Source organism: Capricornis sumatraensis, chromosome 1 (assembly GCF_032405125.1).
Source record: "Capricornis sumatraensis isolate serow.1 chromosome 1, serow.2, whole genome shotgun sequence".
Lineage (NCBI taxonomy): Eukaryota > Metazoa > Chordata > Mammalia > Artiodactyla > Bovidae > Capricornis > Capricornis sumatraensis.
In genome coordinates this window covers 57,787,952-57,805,927 of record NC_091069.1, presented here as the reverse complement: position 1 = coordinate 57,805,927, position 17,976 = coordinate 57,787,952, and the positions used below count along the sequence as shown (strand labels likewise).

The 17,976-nt window shown below is 53.6% G+C and overlaps 1 protein-coding gene and 1 pseudogene across 1 annotated transcript in view; both read left to right on the top strand.

The window, feature by feature from the left end:
* POLR1A (RNA polymerase I subunit A) overlaps window positions 1-11,034 on the top strand; it is an 86,643-nt gene extending 75,609 nt beyond the window's left edge. Inside the window, exons 28-34 of the mRNA XM_068972274.1 lie at window positions 4,107-4,233; window positions 5,792-5,902; window positions 6,529-6,834; window positions 7,510-7,710; window positions 8,938-9,055; window positions 9,529-9,693; window positions 10,066-11,034. Coding sequence (XP_068828375.1) covers window positions 4,107-4,233; window positions 5,792-5,902; window positions 6,529-6,834; window positions 7,510-7,710; window positions 8,938-9,055; window positions 9,529-9,693; window positions 10,066-10,166 — 1,129 coding nt within the window. The 3' untranslated portion in view covers window positions 10,167-11,034. The remainder of the gene's footprint in view (window positions 1-4,106; window positions 4,234-5,791; window positions 5,903-6,528; window positions 6,835-7,509; window positions 7,711-8,937; window positions 9,056-9,528; window positions 9,694-10,065) is intronic.
* Window positions 11,035-13,851: 2,817 nt separating this feature from the next.
* On the top strand, window positions 13,852-16,369 carry LOC138074972 (small ribosomal subunit protein eS19-like; annotated as a pseudogene).
* The last annotated feature ends 1,607 nt before the right edge of the window (window positions 16,370-17,976 follow it).

The window sequence follows — 17,976 nt, the reverse complement described above, 5'->3', positions numbered from 1 at the left end:
TATGGTATCTTCCTGGATCAGGGATCAAACCCACATCTCCTGCCTTGGCAGGCAGATTCTCTACCACTGACCCACCAGGGAGGTTCTACCTCCACCTTTTTATGGAGAAGATCTGGTTCCCTTCTGGTAGGGAAAGTTCAAGTCACTGTTAGACACTGGACAGCACAGGCCACAGTGCTGAGTCCCCAGGATTTGGAAGGGGGTTTCATCTCAGGGCTGGTGCAAGCCAGCAAGAGCCAACAAAGCTGACCCGCCAGCTGACCCTGGACGGTGGAGCGCAGACTCAAATGGCTGTGGGGTTGGCAGGTAAGAAGGCTGGTGAGGCATTTGGGAGCCCTGGCCAGCTGGAGAGAACGTCACCTGCCTCGAGAGGGCAGGAATGTGGGCCAGGGTGGCCAGACCTTCTGATTCAAAAAAAGTAATAAGAAAACTACCTCTCTTTTTTTTCCTGTCTTTGGTTGGTTGTTGGGTTTTGTGGGGTTTTTTTTTTTGCGTGTGTGCTCGCTCAGTCATCTCAGTCATGTCTGACTCTTAGCAACCCTATGGACTGTAGCCCACCAGGATCCTCTGTCCATGGGGATTCTCCAGGCAAGAATACTGGAGTGGATTGCCATGCCCTCCTCCAGGGGATCATCCCAACCCAGGGATTGAACTCACGTCTCATTATGTCTCCTGCATTGCAAGTGGATTCTTTACCACTAGCGCCACCTGGGAAGCCCTTGCTTGCTTTTACTTTTATAAATTAGTCTCTAATTTGTAAGCATTGGCAGCTAATTCATACCTTTGTTAAAGCCTGTTGAGGCTCAACTAGATATGTTAACAGGATTTGGCCACAGACCCCTGGCCCCTGTCTTCAGTCTGGAACACCCCTCAGGTCTTCCAATGCTACTCAGAATCAAAGAACCAAGGGCAGAATGGAGGCAGAATGTCCATCCACACAGTGATCCTACAAATATTTGCTGAGTGCCGCCCACTCACAGGGCAGTCCCGGGGAAGTGTGGCCAGGAGGGCGTGACTGTCTTGCCCAGGCTCTCTTCTTCCCTCTCACCTGAAGACTCAGGCTGGCTGCAGCCTGGCCCCACTAAGCAGGTGGCGTGTAGGACAGCCAGGGTTGTTTAGATGACCTTGGATGTGAGCTCAGCCCTTTGGATCGGGGAGCCGGCCAGGCCCTGGGGAGCATGTGCGTCACCCCTCGCCAGGGTGGAGGAGGCTCATTCTGTCAGGAGTGCTCTTGGGGTGCTGGGTCACGTTGCAGGAGACCGGATGCCAGCTCATTAATTAACTGGGAGGAACATCTCTCCCAGCGTGCCACGTGTTTGTGCTGACCAGGCAGCCCTTGTCTGAGAAACGGGAATTAGGATCATGTGGCCTCTTGAGAATTACTGAGAGCAGGCCGATTGGCCCTATTTCCACGCATCTCAGGTGTAGGCAGGAAAGTCGCATGAGGTATGCACCATGCTGTGCCCAGAGTTCTTTCTGTTTATATTCATTTGGGGGAATCAAAAATCCATCACTGTTTAAAAATTTTTTCTTGTTAGGGAGAGCCCTGACTTCTCTTCTCAGTGGTGAAATACTAAGTCGGCTCCTACTTTGCATTTGGCTGGAGCACTTGAAAAGCTGTGATTAACAAAGCTGTGGGCCCTCACCCTTGGTGGAGCTACTCTATGGCTTGCGCAGGCAGGGCTCAAGCGAGGGAGTGGCATGGTGGGGTGAGTGGTTGGGCTGCCTTTGCCAGGCCTGCCCCATTCAGGCCCCATGCAGACCACACAGGGATGGGAATGTGCCTTCAGAAGGGTGACCACACCCCACACACACACCCCCAGAAGCTTTTTCTTTTTTCTTTCTCCTTCTCCCCTTTTTCACCTCTCTCCACCTCTTTTCCGCCTCTCTTCCGTTTTCCCCTCCTGTTATTCCCTTCTTTTGAAATACGAGATTTTATCTTCTTGACTGCACTGCACGGCTTATAGGATCTTAGTTCCCCAACTGCGGGGATTGAACCCGCAGCCCCTGCAATGGAAGTGTGGAGTCTCAACTACTAGACTGCTAGGGAAGTCCCTCATGAGACTCTTTTTCCATAAATGGGAGAGAAAAAAGATAGAAACACATGAGGCGCTTCCCTAATGGACTCAAATAAGCCATGAAGCTCCCCTAAATGTTCCTCCTGGCACCCATCCCTTTGGGTATGTGTGTAAATGATTCAGAAGGCAGGCTGGGGCTGTGAGGTGGGAAAGATACTGAGCTCAGAGGCAGGAGGAGAGTTCTGACCTCCGGTCCCCAGCTGTGTCACACCAGGTTGGCTTCTGTGAGGCTGACCCTGTAGGTGGTAAGCTGTTGGCAGGCACCTTCGGAAACAGCCGAGAGTCATGTTCCCTGTGTAATTAATTCATGGGGGAGGGAGGTTTCTCTGCTGCTGCCCCTGTCCAGCTCCACCTCAGCTGTCACATTCTGACAGATGGCATGACCTTCACAAAGTGATCACTGTGGGCCTCCAGCTCCCTGACTCTGGGCGTGTGGCGGGAGTGGTCCCCACAGTTGCACATGAGGTCAAGGCCCTTGTCTGTCTTTCTCCAGCCTCTGGCAGAGTGGAGAGCTGAACCTGTCCTTTCAGAAGCATCTCTTCCTCCCTCTCTTCCCCGTTGATTATATATCTTTCTAAAGTCAATCCGGGCATCTCCCTGTCTGGCCCTCTCGTTCCTGTGCTCCTGCCTGGTGACCAGGCTTTTTCCTGGATCAGTGGGTAAGGAGCCTTCCAAAGGCAGAAACCTCAGCCAAAACCAGCTATAGCTTTAAAAACTTGCAGGGGTGGGGGCGGGGAACTGGGAGGGAGAGTAGCAGTCTGTTGCTTTTACTAAACTTTTACTAAACAAAATGGTAAACACGTGACCGGCTCACTCCTCCAGTTAAGGTCCTGAGAGCCTGTCTTTTCATCCTGGCTTTGCCCCCCAGGCTGGCACGTGGCAGGCACATCACAGATGCTCAGAGAACACAGGCTGGCTGGCTGGGCAGATGAAGAACTGATAGTTTGTATAATTAAAAGCAGTCCATTTGGTGAGCTGCTTGCCGGTCAGAAGGCTGGCAGGAGGACACATGAGGACAGGAGCAGGGGACAGGAGACAGGGCGGGCGACGAAGAGATAACCCAGGAGGAGGGGCCGGGGAAGGCCTGCTGGGCTCTTTCCGCCTCGAGTTAGTCCTTTTAAATTCCCTTGGTCCTAACCTGTTGGGCTTCCCTGCTGGCTCAGTGGTACAGACTTTAGCTGCCAATCAAACCCATGGGTCAGGAAGATCCCCTGGAGAAGGAAATGGCAACACACTCCAGTATTCTTGCCTGGCTATGGACAGAGGAGCCTGGCACGCTACAGTCCATGGGGTCTCAAAAGAGTTGGGCAGGACTAAGCAACTAAACAACCACCACCACAATCTGTCGACATGATTTACTACAAAGCACGTTATCACTGCCTTGGAGACTCTGATAAACTCTTCCACAGCTTAGTTCTCTCATCAAATCGTCAGGGCTCCCACACCAAGGAGACAAGTTGTCAGCCCCAAGCACTTCCTAGAGATGCAGTAGGTAGGCTGGGGGCAGCCCTGGTCCCAGCCTGGATGCCCCTCCTACTGAAGGCCCTGCTGTACTAGTTAGCTGGCCCCACATAGCACCAACAACTGTCACTTATTGAGCAGCCGGCCTGCCAGGGCCCATGACAGGTTTTGGTGGACGTGGGGATGTTTCTGATCCCTAAAGCAAGATTGCGTGACACCCACACTTTCCAGACAAGAGAAGTAAAGTTCAGGAGATCATCGGTGGTGACTGAGGCCACACCCCCTGGGAATGGCCCATGAGACCTTTGGTGGTGATCCAGGCCATGCCCCCTGCGAATGGTGGAGCACACTTTCAGCCCTGCCATTCTGATGCCCCCCCCAACCCCCGCCCAGAAATAGCAAGAGGGGGAAAAATGAGCTGACTGGAGAGCCACGGTCTCTGTCTCCTAAATCAGTCCCCAGCATCACCTCAAGTGGGTGAAGTCCTTAGAGCATCTTATCCCTGCAGTGAAGGAAAAGTGGAGATGCTGGTACTAAACGGGGCTGCGGGGTTTCTTCTCGTTTTAGATTCTTTAAAATTCTGATGGAAGCCATCAGGAAGAAGAACAGTAAAGCATCAGCTTTCAGAAGTGTGAACACACGGAGAGCCACCCAGCGGGATCTAGACAATGCTGGCGAGTCGGAGAGGAGTCGGGTGAGCGAGTCCCCTGGGGGCCCTTGGGGCCATCATAGGGAGGTCCAAAGCTGGGACCCCCTTAGGGTGCCGGTGGCTCTGTGACTGTTTTCAGTGCTCCTTGCACCCCTTCCTAGGGTTGTCCTCTCTCTCTGCTTACCTTAGCGTGTGTGTGTGTGTGTGTGTGTGTGTCCACATAACATGTAGGGTCTTAGTTCCCTGACCAGGGATTGAACCTGTGCACCCTGCATTGGGAGCATGGAGTCTTAACCACTGGACCACCAGGGAAGTCCCTTACCTGAGGATTTATCTGCTGCTCTGAGAGCCAAGAAGTAGTGTTTCCTTCTTGGGTGTGGAGGGCCACGGAGGGGAGCTGCCACTGGCAGCCACCCAGGGCAGCCTGCCTCGCCCTGGGTACGAGCCCCAGCTCATCCATCTGTCTGTTCTCAGGGCCCCCTCTCCTCTGTAGGTAATTTTTTTTATCCTGAGGATAGACTCAAAGTAATGGTACCTACTAGACTTTTGGAAGTTTTTTATGTGTTCATCAGCTCTGCCTTTGACTTACCTAGGCCAGATGAACTGAGACTCACAGAGTACTGGGCAGGGACCAGAGAGGCATTCTGAAGCAGGGAAGCTGGGCTCCAGTGACGGAAAAGAAAGCCAGAGGGAGGGAGGCCATTGGAGGCAAAATAATCCAGGAATGATGATACTTTATCTGGGTCAGGAAGATCCCCTGGAGAAGGGAATGGCAACCCGCTCCAGTATTCTTGCCTGTAAAATTCCATGGACAGAGGAGTCTGGCAGGCTACAGTCCATGGGGTTGCAAAGAGTGGGACACAACTGAACAGCTAAGACATACATATATACATCTGCCCAGAGACACAGAGGCAGTGTGTGGTCAGCTCCCTGGGTCTTGTCTGAGCCAACAGCTGGCTGTTCTCTGCTTGGACAGGAGTGCAATGAAGACTGGTCCCATCCTTTTCCAGCTCCTTGATTTCAGCTATGACACCTCCTCTCTCTGGCCCTGTCTCCTCATCCCTAAAATGAGGATCTGGCCTAGACAGAATTCCAGGTCTTCTGCCCTGGAGTCTACCAATTGGAATGTCTTTGGAAGGCTGCCCAGTCTTAATTCTTAAATCACCCAGAAGGAAATCATAAAGAACTAGGTGCCAGGGTCAGGAGAAAGGAATAAATATTTAGTTTCTAAAATGCCAAAGTAATTCTTTCTTTTCATCTCCACCCAAAGCATAAATACTTGGAACAATATTAGCACCATCTTCTTTTAATAACTTGGAAAGCCTTGGCACTTTTTTTTTTCTTCTTGATACAACGTTTTACAAGTGGTATGTATAAAGATTTAGGCTGAAGAGAAGGAAGTATGGAATCCAGGGGCGGGTAGGTGGGTGGAAGGGATGTAGATGGAACTGGGAAGGTGGTAGGTACTGTGTGATGAATGGATGGGTGAGAGGCAGGTGGCTGGCCGGATGGCTGAGTAAGGAGACAGGCAGGTGGATGGGTGACCAGTTTGGTGCGTGGATAGATGGCGCTCATCTTTCTCTTCCTTATTCCGGAACCCCAGGGAGAGCAGGAGGGCGACGAGGAAGAGGAGGGGCACATTGTGGACGCTGAAGCTGAGGAGGGCGATGCTGACGCCTCGGATGCCAAACGCAAGGAAAAACAAGAGGAGGAGGTGAGGGGCCTTTGGCCGAGGTGACACCTCTGTCACACCTGAGGGCTCCCCCCGGTGTGTAAGGACATGCCTCTGCATCATGCTGGAACCATGGGGAACCTTGAAGCAAGACCAGTCTGCCTAGCACAGTCATTCGATGGAAAAGGTGGTGTTCATGGGGTGGCGAGTAGGCAGGAGCCGGCCCAGGGCTCCCCTTCAGGACTGGCTGTCCCTGTGCCTGAATCAAATTGGGAGACCCCGAGGCCTTTGGGAGGGAAAGTCAGGCCACTTTCTGTCTTTACCGTGAAAATGCGTCCTTCCCCTTCCCCCTTTCAGTCCTTTACCACTACGATTGCTGCCAGGACAGAGGGTGGTGTGGAGGGGCCAGTGGGGCTCCCAGGTGAGAGAGCTAGAGAGGGGCATACAGCTCCGAGGAGGGAGCCCTGGGACTGAGGGGCTGGTGTCCCCAGGGGCCAAACAGAGGGCAGAGGCCAGGCCGATAGAGCTGGTAGGGCTGGGGTTGGCCAGCAGATGAGAGCTCTTCTGGGGGTGGGCGGTGGGGGAGGGGGGTGGCACTTGTTCTGCAAGGTCAAGTTCAGATTGCTGGTTGGGCCCAAGTGACATGGCCTGAATTCCATCCCCACCAGGTCGACTACGACAGCGAGGAGGAGGAGGAGGAGGAGGAGAAGGAAGACGAGGAGAAGGAGGACGAGGACATTCAGGAGGAAAGGACCGGCCTCAAAGAAGACGTTCAGCAGGAGCAGGAGGAAGGCGGCTGGGCCCCCGAGGAGAGCTCGCTCCCCGGCACCCCCCTGATGCAGCCGCAGAAGCGCGCCCGAAGCCGGGAGCCACAGGGGGCCGAGGCAGTGGAGCGCCGGGCACAGGCGGTGCGCGAGTGCCACCCGTTCATAGAGGACTACCAGTACGACACGCAGGGCGGCCTGTGGTGCCAGGTCAGTGCCCGTGAGGGGGTCAGCCAACCCCAGGTCACAGCCCCCTCCTGGGCCCACTCACTCTGACTTTCCAGTAACAGCCTGGGGGGTGTTGAGCCATCAGGCCCTGTAGGTACTTTCACGTGGGAACTTCAGGCCTCAATACAACCCGTGTGTTGACGCACATCACAGAGGCCGGCAGACTCTGCGTTCCTCACACCACCTTTCTGCCTGGTCATCACTTCCAGGATTGCAGTGTCCCTGGAAGGCTTGCTGGTCTGGATGCCTAGACGTCTACACATACACTGGCTTTAGTCCTTTCGTTTGATCCAGTTCAGTGATTCGTAAATGGTAGCACAGATATGAGTCATTGACCAGGAGTACACGTAGAGAGGGATGTGTGTTATGCTTTCTGGTCATTGAAAGGATATCAAGGGTGATGCTGAGTGGAGGTCATGTTGTATGGAGGTGAGTTTCCTCAACGACATCTGTGAAAATGGATGGTGCTCTGCCGTTTTCACCTCAGTCTGTGGGACCGGACATGGCTGCCATGTGGTCATTACGTCAGCCCATGTTCACGTGCCAAGTCCACTGCCCAGCTTGCCCCAGTGGGGCTCTGGGGGGTCTCTCAGGGACCCTGAGTGTGTGGCACTGGGGCACCCCTGTCTTCTGGCTCAGCTCCCCTTCCTCTTGCAGGTGACGCTGAAGCTCCCTCTCATGAAGGTCAACTTTGACATGAGCTCCCTGGTAGCATCCTTGGCCCAAGGAGCTGTCATCTATGCAACCAAGGGTATCACAAGGTGCCTCCTGAATGAGACCACCAACAGTAAGAACGAGAAGGAGCTTGTCTTAAACACAGAAGGCATCAACCTCCCGGAGCTGTTCAAGTACGCCGAGGTGCGTGTCTCCTCAGGGTTGCATGCTGTCCTGCGGATGGGTCCTCACACGAGCTCAGGCTCCAGCCGCTCTGTCCTGGCCCTCCCTGGGCTATTCATGCTTCTAATCCAGGGTTCCCAAAACAAGTCTGCAGCCCAGGCCACCTCTGGGGGATCTCCAGTGCACATGAGTCTGGTTAAGATTTGCAGAACGAAACCTGCCTAACTTTACTGAACTCAGAGTTTCCAAAATTAATTTGTGTGCAGTTTCTTTTCTTTGAAATCGAAACCTCCGAAGATAGACTTGTAAGAAATAGTTATCCTGAGTGCTGGCTGGGGAGCTGCTCGGTTTATCTGGTGATCGGGGTCCTGGGCCCCCACACCTGGCAGAGTCCTTTGTATCCTGTTCCCCTGCTTCCCAAGCACACGCATCCTTTCCTCTGAGCTCTTTCTTGCTTCCCCCTAGTTCACTTCATCTCCCAGAACCTTCTGAGATGCTCTCAACCCCCAGGCACAAGTTTTCCCCACTGCATTCTGAGTTGCTGGGACCAGCCCACTCTTCCCTCATCTACACTAAGCTGGCAGGGCCCTCCAGCCTCACACACCTCCTCCCACAGCACTGCCCTGCACATGCCCAACCTCTGCCCGGAGCCTTTTGCCAGCTGCTTCACCAGAGGACAGAGCGGGCAGGGCTCAGGCCTCCCCAGTGCCAGCCACTGACAGGGCACACTCGAGTCATGCCCATGGGATCAGTCACACCCTGCCGGGGTCTCTGTTGTCTCTTTTGGCGGTGACATGCCCTAGCACACAGCCACTGTGAGCCCCGCCTGGGGATGGCTGAATTGGAGCTTCAGGTCCCTGGAGAGGCCTGGCAGACCCCTGTGCCCAGGGAAGGAAATTGAATCTCTGCCAGGGAAGTTGCCTCACCTACCAGCAGAGCCTCCACCCTCGGAAACAGGTCTCTCTGTTATATAAACAAACACCTTTGTTCCTGACTCTGAAAGTGGGTAGCGAATCATCACCCAGCCCTGGTTGATGGTGAGAGAGACCCTGGGCCTAGCCAGCATGCTGTCGGCCACTCCGCTCACACCATTCCTTAGGCTAGTCCTGGGCCACCTCACGCCCACTTTGTCATCAGCTGCATCCGAGCACGCCAGCCGAGGAGGCAGCGAGTTCCTGGGGTGGGACATGTCCGTGGGAGGGAGCAGAAGGCAAGGCCCTCCACGCCATCCTCTCCCGCCTCCCGCAGGTCCTAGATCTGCGCCGTCTCTATTCCAACGACATCCATGCCATGGCCAGCACGTACGGCATCGAGGCCGCACTGCGCGTGATTGAAAAGGAGATCAAGGACGTGTTTGCCGTATATGGTGAGAGGGGATGCGGGTGGCAGGCAGGAGGCCCCGGGGTGCCAGTCTAGATCTTCAAGGAGCTGAAATATGGGTGCAGCAAGGGTGGAGCCCACGGGACCCTCAGGGCCCCCATAAAGAAGGGTCCCTGGGTGTCAGTCTTGTCAGTCCCGTCCCCAAGGCCTCCCCACCCCCCCGCATGTTTCTGATCTTGGCCTCAGAGGGAGAGCCTCTTCCTCACCTCGCCTTCAGGATTTCAGTTCCCAAAGGCACACAGCGCTGTAGCGGCTCGTGTCCTGCAGGGCTGCTCCCCATGCTGCTAGATTCAGTCGTGATGCACCCAGGGCTGCCCACCGAGGTCAGGTCAGAGAGCTGAGTGAGTAGGTAACGGAGCTGGGTCGGGGGAGCCTTGGGGTCAGGTGACGCTGCTCCCCCCCTCCCCATCCCCTCTTCACTGCTGAACCCCCATTCTTCTGTTGCCACCCCTGTGACAGGCATCGCCGTTGACCCCCGCCACCTCTCGCTGGTGGCTGACTACATGTGCTTCGAGGGTGTTTACAAGCCACTGAACCGCTTTGGGATCCGGTCAAACTCCTCACCACTGCAGCAGATGACGTTTGAGACCAGCTTCCAGTTTCTGAAGCAGGCCACCCTCCTGGGTCAGTCGTGGGCACATCCTTGGCCTTCCCCACCCCTGCCTGAATCTGTTCTGGGCAGACAAGGCTCATCCCTCAGGCACCCTTCCACAATCTCGCACGTTGGGGAGAGCCTGGGCTGTCACAGGAAGCGCTGGTGGGTGGGCACCAGACTGGAGGGCCGCCTCTGCCTTTTGGAGGAGAGGGGAGGGTCTTCTCTCTTCAAAATGCAGAAGCAACGCGGCATCGTTCCCACCAGGCCCCAAGCTTCAGGACCACCCTCGTGGCCCTGGAGGTGCCCTAACTGCCAAGCCTCTTGCTGAGTGCCCTCCACACCTGTCTCTTCCCCTCCCATCACTCCCAGCTATACCTCACAAGCGCTCTTGTGTCTCCCAGGATCCCATGATGAACTGAGGTCCCCATCAGCCTGCCTCGTGGTCGGGAAGGTCGTCAAGGGTGGGACCGGCCTCTTCGAGCTCAAGCAGCCACTAAGATAGTGACACCTGCGCACCAGCCCGCCCCTCACAGGAGAGAACCGGGAGACCAGAGTCCTGGGCAGTTCACAGTGATGGCGCAGGGCCTGGCAGTGACTTTGAGGGTCCAAAGAGCCTCTGGCCTTTGAGCTGGACTGATCACCTGGGAAGTGGATGAGTTACTCATCCTCACCCCTTCCCATCTCAGGATGTGAATGAAGTCCTTACCAGATACCCCCCCAGACCCCCTAACCCTGGCTCAAAGTGGCTGGACCTTCCCCTGTGCTGCAGGACACCTCGGAGGTGGAGCCCCCAGACACCCCCAGGGTAAGGAGGTGAGGTCTCAGTGCTGTGAGCAGCTGGTGACTGCAGGCAGGCTTCCTGGGGGCTCAAAAGGGGCAGAACACTGCTGCCCCTTGGCCTGCTTCTGCTGGCTGCACCAGCCCCTGGGGACAGAGTTCCGTAAGAGTCCCTCCTGAGGCTCTCTCTCTGGACCAAGCACAGGATGGTAGAGACCTCTCCCCACCCACTTTCTGTGCCTGGGGCGTGTGGCTTTGCACCCCAGCTGGTCAAATCAGCCCTGAGCCTGGGGCATGCCTCTCCGGGGCCCTGGCAGCTCACTCCCACCTGAAACCCTGAATCCCCAGCTGGGCTGCACTGTTGGAGTGAGTTGCCTGGCTGTCTTTCCCTAGCTCTGCTCTCAATCCAGCACTGAGGCCTGTGTCTCTCTAGGCTCTGCCCCATTCGGGGCTCCCTTGACCTCTGGTACCAGCAGCATGGGGCCCTGGCATGGACAGAAAAGTCAGAGGACTTGGACCCAGGCTCTGTAGAACCAGAGGCTGTTTCTATTTTTGTCTAATGTTATTCCAACTCAGGCTGAGTAATAAACATCGCTGGAACCAGCCAGCAGGAGGAGAAACGTGGAAGAGACTTCAGGCTTTTGGTTTTTTTGTTCTTGACTCTTTGGTTTATGGTTTCTGTGTTGTGATTTGAGAGCTCACAAGTGAAACTACTCAGCGCAGTCAGAGCTCAGGTTCCTCTTCTGCTTTTTTGGCAGAGGGTGTGGAAGGAGAGCTCAGCCTTGGCAGCCTCCCCCTCTGACTCCAGCCAGTCCCTACGGTGTCCCCCGTCCACAACCAGCTTCTAGCCCTGAGGCCAAGGGAGCAGAAGCCGGTGGGAGGGAGCGATGGCTGGGCTGGGACGGGAGGCCTCGTCTGAGAACAGTGCCCATGCTGCTCCCTCCAGGCACATGATGACCAGATTCAGCCTGTGTGTCCTGCACTGGCACCAGGGGAAAGCTGGCAGAAACAGGACTCACCTGGGATTCCCCTGACGATCCAGTGGTTAGGATGATACGCTTCCACTGCAGGGGCCGCGGGTTCATTCCCTGGGTGGGGAACTAAGATCCTGCGTACCCCACGTGTGTGTGTGTGCTCGGTCGTGTCCGACTCTTTGTGACCCTGTGGACTGTAGCCCACCAAGTTCCTCTGTCCACGGGATTTCCCAGGCAAGAATACTGGAGTGGGTTGCCATTTCCTTCTCCAGGGGAGCTTCCTGACTGAGGGATTGAACCCAAGTCTCTTGCTTTGGCAGGCAGATTCTTTACCACTGAGCAACAAGCATGAGTCTAATATGAGCAGAGTTGAGAATCACCAACTTATTAGAATAAGCCCTGGGTTGTGCCAGGTCACAGCCAGCATCCCTTCTTAATTGGTGAGTTGACTTCTCTATGTGAGTCAGACACCTGATTTCCCCACAGAGATCTTAAGGTCTGATACCTGCCCTCAAGAAGCAGGTGGGTGTGTGTATGTGTGTGTGTGTGTGTGTATGAGATGAAGCTCTCATGGTGCCAAGAATACAGTGTGATTCAAAGGACACCTTGATAGGCTCTCCCTGGAGCCTCAGCAAACGAAGAGGTGGTGATGCTTCTGGCCAGAAAGCAAGAGGTTTGTAGCTGCCTCCCAGCCCAGCACATCAGGGCACCTGCTCGCTCAGCTTACAAGTTCCTAGCAGCAGGGCTCCTGCAGGGGCAGGAGGAGGGGACGTGACCAGCAAGTGTTTCTAGAAGCAGCTCTGAGAAGTTCCTATTTAAAAAGCTAAGCTTGAATTACTGAAAGAGAATCATGCCTTGAGTTCTTGAAGCAGCTCCTTGCTCCTCCCTGGAGAGGTAATCAAGAGCTCTGTTGAGTTCATACAGCTCTGGTTTGTTCGCAGCCCCGGGGAGAGGCCAGAACCTGGTACCCGGGAACAGGGCCGAGCACCTCAGCTCACCTGGGCTGGGCTTGATTGTCCCTGGAGCTGCTCAGCGCTTAAGCAGTTGCCCCTCTTTCCCCCTCCCCTCATCCTGCACTCACCCGATCTTTTTTTTTTTTTTTTTTTTTTGATGTACTACCTTTCCATGGGTATCTTTTTTTTTTTTTTTTTTTTAGAAAGAGGTGGCAAGCTTCCCCAGTGGCTCAGCAGTAAAGAATCTGCCTGCTGATGCAAGAGACTCAGGTTCAGTCCCGGAGTCAGGAAGATCCCCTGGAGGAGGAAATGGCAACCCACTCCAGTATTCCTGCCTGGAGAATTCCAGGGACAGAGGAGCCTGGCAGGCTACAGTCCATAGTGTCACAAAGAGTCGGACACAACTAAAGCAACTGAGCACGACAGGTGGTTTATTTTTCTGATTGCATGCCAGCATGCAGGATCTTAGCTCCCTATTCAGGGATCAAACCCCTGCCCCCTGCAGTGAAAGCTCAGTGTCCTAACCACTGAACTGCCAGAGGATTTCTGCACACACACAGTCTTGATGCCCAGTGCACCAGGCTCCCAAAGATACAGGAAGTATACAGGCCCTGCTTTCGCTGAGCTCAGGGTCTAGGGCCCCAAACTGACAAGCACATCGGAAATTCAGCCTGTGTGACCCAGCCAGAGGCTGAGGAAGTCATGAGGCATTGCATAAACATGCACTCTGCCCTCCCCTGCCACTCGGGGTGAGGCCCTCACCCACACAGCTGGCTCTGGGGAGAAGCCAGAGTGGGAAGGAGAAGTGAGGAGGCACTCGGGTGCCAGAAGCCAGAAGGGAGGGGAATGAGAAAGAATCAGCAGTCCAGTCATCACCACCCTCGTCATGTACCCACTCCCAGCCCAGCTCCCCCACCTTCTCCCTCGATGGTGCAGCCCCCCAGGCCTTTCTTTGCAAGTGGTAGTCAACCCTGTTCAGAGGTCATGCATCCACTGACCACTGCTTTCCACACTGGCTGCCCAGCACTGTTATCTCAGAGAGATACCAGCCAGAAACCACAGGCCTCAAATCTTCTCTGACCCATGGTTCCTGCCTGGAAACATGAAGTGCTGGTATATTGCACCAGTCAAACCTCAAGAATGGAGCTGAGCAGCATGGCCGCATTTCAGGCAAGAAACAGCTGTGAAATCGGATGACTCCTGGAATCTCGGGACCTCAGCTGGCCTCTCTGTGCCTCAGTTTCCTTATCTGTAAAAGTGATTAAATCCGTGTTCATAAAAGCACATGCGGCTATAAATGTTTACCTATATAGCAAGTGGTCTTTTAAGTGGTAGTGGGGGACAGTTTTGCCCCCTGGACATTTGGCCCTGTCATCTTTGGTCATCACAGCTGGAGAGCAGGGGGTGCTACTGTTACCTAGTGGGCAGGGGTCTGAAATGCTACATCGCCTGCAATCCAAGGACAGTAAAGAATTACCCCTCCATGTTCTGCTTGCTGGCGGGCTTTCCTGGTGACTCAGTGAAGAATCCCCCGTGCCAATGCAGGAGACTCAGGTTCAGTCCCTGAGTGGGGAAGATCCTCTGGAGGAGGAAATGGCAACCCACTCCAGTATCCTTGCCAGGAGAATCCCATGGACAGAGGAGCCTGGTGGGCTACAGTCCATGGGGTCCCAAAAGTCAATGAGGTCACAAAGGTTCATGGGGTCACAAAGTGTCAGACACAACTGAGCCCATGAGCACATTCCCCTGGGTGGCAATGTGGAGGCCTGGACTTGCCTGGAGTCACCGTAAAAGACATGAACCAGCCAGAGTTCATCAGAGCCCTGGCAGCCTTTCTCACAAAGTCCAGGAAGCTGAAAGGTGGTTGCTGTCAGGCTGGCCAAGCATAAAGAGCTGAATCCCTGTGGTTCTACACACGAGCCGCTTCCACAGCACAGCATCTGTACTTCCCAGGTGGTGCCGAGGTGGTTCCATAACCACTAGAGAGTGTCAGAGAAATGCTGCCTGACCAACCCCAAAAGCAGGGCCTGCCATGTCCTCCTAGCCCTGGAGGGCCTGAAGATGGTGGAAAAGGACCAAGATGGGAGCTGCAAATGCACACGTCCAGGACAGAGATCTGGACAGAATTGCCAGACAGGTGGCTTGCGAGAGTGCAGAGTCGCTTCAGTCGTGTCCGACTCTTTGTGACCCCATGAACTGTGTAGCCCACCAGGCTCCTGTCTGTCCATGGAATTTGCCAGGCAACAATACCGGAGTGGGTTGCCGTGCCCTCCTCCAGGGAATCTTCCCGATCTAGGGTCTCTTGCGTCTCCTGCTTTGACAGGTGGGTTCTTTACCACTAGCACCACCTGGGAAGACAGGTGGCAGCTGCAAACAAGAAGCATTACAACAGGGACTTCCCTGGCTGCTCAGTGGTTAGGACTTCGCTTTCCAATGCAGGGGGTGCAGGTTGGACCCCCAGTCAGGGAGCCTCCAGGCAAAAAAATCCAAAACATAAAACCAAAGCAATATTGTAACAAATTCAATAAAATAAAAATGGTCCACATCAAAAAAAAGCTTAAAAAAAAAAGCATTGCAACAAATGATACTGGGTTAATAAACTGCTTGATTCATAAAAAGAAAAACTGCACTTCCGGGGTGGTCCAGTGGTTAAAAACCCATCTGCCAATGGAGGAGACATGGGTTCAATCTCTGGTCCAGGAAGATTCTGCGTGCTGCAGGGCAACTAAGCCTGTGCCAGAACTAGAGCCCACGTGCTGCAACTGCTGAAGCTGGTGTGCTCTAGAGTGCATGCTCAGCAAAGAGAGAAGCCACTCAATGAGAGGCCTCCACAACTAGAGAGCAGCCCTCCATCACTGTCACTAAAGAAAGCCCATGGGCAGCAGTGGAGACTCAGCACGGCCAAAGAAATGAATGAATAGAATTTTCTGGCCCCAAATGTCCAAGGTGCTAGAGCTGAGAAACTCTGCCTCCTACACATGTATGGCGGTAGGGGTGCGGTGGGGGTGTCAGGGGGTGACATTGTTTCTTTTACAAAATGGAATCATTTAAATTTTAGCCACTCAGAGCCAAACAACACCATCTCATTGTTACTTTAGTCTGCAAGTCCCTTGTCATAATTCTGAGCATTTTTTCACAGGTGAATTGGCTAGTCTGATTTGCATTGTGAGACTGTCTATTTGTATCATTTGCCCATTTCCCATTGGTTGGTTTCCACTGACCTTTACTGTCAATTTTAAAGGACTCATTTCTTAAATCTATATTAATAGATAACCTTTGGCAGCTGCATTACTTCCCCCCCCACCCCCCACCCAAATTAAATGAATGAGATAAAGAAAAGTGAAAGTGTTACTAGACTCTTTGCCACCCAGTGGACTGTAGCCCGCCAGGCTCCTCTTCTGTCCATGGAATTTTCCAGGCAAGAATACTGCAGTGGGTAACCATTCTCTTCTCCAGCAGAACTTCCCAACCCAAGAATAGGGTCTCCTATACTGCAGGCAGATTGTTTACCATCTGAGCCCCCAGGGAAGCCCGAATGAGATTATACAGACCAAGAACTCACCACCATGTGGTTAAGGAGATTCACTGCTGGCTGCACAGAGCTGTGCTCACTTCTTGACTCTAGTTAAGACAGCTGGTCATCTTCTGAGGTACAGAGATTGACAAAGCAAGTTCTCCCTTGTGAGGGACTAAGAAGGAATCTCCATATGTGATAGCATTTCCATGGTGCTGGAGAAACCATGGTAACCGCAGAACGTTTCTGAAGTCGGGAGCAGAGCGTGGAGAGCCCTGCACTCCTGAGTGGCTGCTCTTAGCTGGTTCCAGGTGCAGAAACCCACTCTCCCCTGCATCTCATCCAGGGCAGTGAGGGACGCAGTTATGCTCCTCCTTTCATGGCAACGCTGCACAGTCGACACACAGAAGCACAAGGATCTGAGCCAGGCTGCCAGCTCAAGAGTCCGGGCTCCCGGTCTCCACACTGTGCCCACCCCCTCTGCTGAGGCACTGGGGAAAGGGTCTCACATCAGAGGAGCAGGTAAATGTGAGGATACCACATGCCTCCCCAGGCCAAGGAGCACCCCTCCTGAGTATGCCTCCTGGGCGTATAGAGGGGACAGCCAGTTCTGGAGAGGGGCTCCTGTGCTTTGCTTGGCCGGGGAACTGGCAGCTCACAAGATGAAACTGGAACAAATAAATGGCCAGCAGCCACATTAAGGAGCTAAGAACCCCAATCTAAAGTGGAGGTAAATTTTTTTAGTATTTATTTTATTTATTTATTTGTCTGTGCTGGGCCTTAGTTGCAGCACGTAGGATCTTTGATCTTTGTTGTGCCTTGTTGTTCAGTCGCTAAGTTGTGTCTGACTCTGCGACCCCATGAACTGCAGCATGCTAGCCTTCCCTGCCCTTCACCATCTCCCAGAGTTTGCTCAAACTCATGTCCAGTGAGTCAGTGATGCCATCCAACCATCTCATCCTCTGTCTTCCTCTTCTCCTCCTGCCTTCAATCCTTCCCAGCATCAGGGTTTTTTCCAGTGAGTCAGCTCGTCACATCAGATAGCCAAAGTATTGGAACTTCAGCTTCAGCATCAGTCCTTCCAGTGAATATTCAGGACTGATTTCCTTTAGCATTGACTGGTTTGATCTCCATGCAGTCCAAGTGACTCTTAAGAGTCTTTTCCAGCACCAAAGTTCAAAAGCATCCAGTTGCACCATGCAGGATCTTTAGTTGTGGCACGTGGGATCTAGTTCCCTGACTAGGGATCAAACACGGGTCCCTGCATTGGGAACTCAGAGTCTTAGACACTGAACCACCAGGGAAGTCCTTGGAGGTAAATTTTGAAGATTTGGGGAAATATATCATGTGTGTTACTGGAAAGAATCTCAAAACCTGGGTGCGAGCCCTTTACTGCAGAGGAGAGCAGTACAAGGTAGCAAGGATTCCTGTGGTATTCAGTTCAGTTCAGTTCAGTTGCTTAGCCGTGTCCAACTCTTTGCGACCCCATGAATCGCAGCACGCCAGGCCTCCCTGTTCATCACCATCTCCCTGAGTTCACTCAGACTCAAGTCCATCGAGTCCATGGTGCCATCCAGCCATCTCATCTTCGGTCGTCCCTTTCTCCTACTGCCCCCAACCCCTCCCAGTGTCAGAGTCTTTTCCAATGAGTCAACTCTTCGCATGAGGTGGCCAAAGTACTGGAGTTTCAGCTTTAGCATCATTCCTTCCAAAGAAATCCCAGGGCTGATCTCCTTCAGAATGGACTGGTTGGATCTCCTTGCAGTCCAAGGGACTCTCAAGAGTCTTCTCCAACACCACAGTTCAAAAGCATCAATTCTTCGGCGCTCAGCCTTCTTCACAGTCCAACTCTCACATCCATGCATGACCACAGGAAAAACCATAGCCTTGACTAGACGGACCTTAGTCAGCAAAGTAATGTCCCTGCTTTTGAATATGCTATCTAGGTTGGTCATAACTTTTCTTCCAAGGAGTAAGCGTCTTTTAATTTCATGGATGCAGTCTCCATCTGCGGTGATTTTGGAGCCCAAAAAAATAAAGTCTGACACTGTTTCCACTGTTTCCCCGTCTATTTCCCATGAAGTGATGGGACCA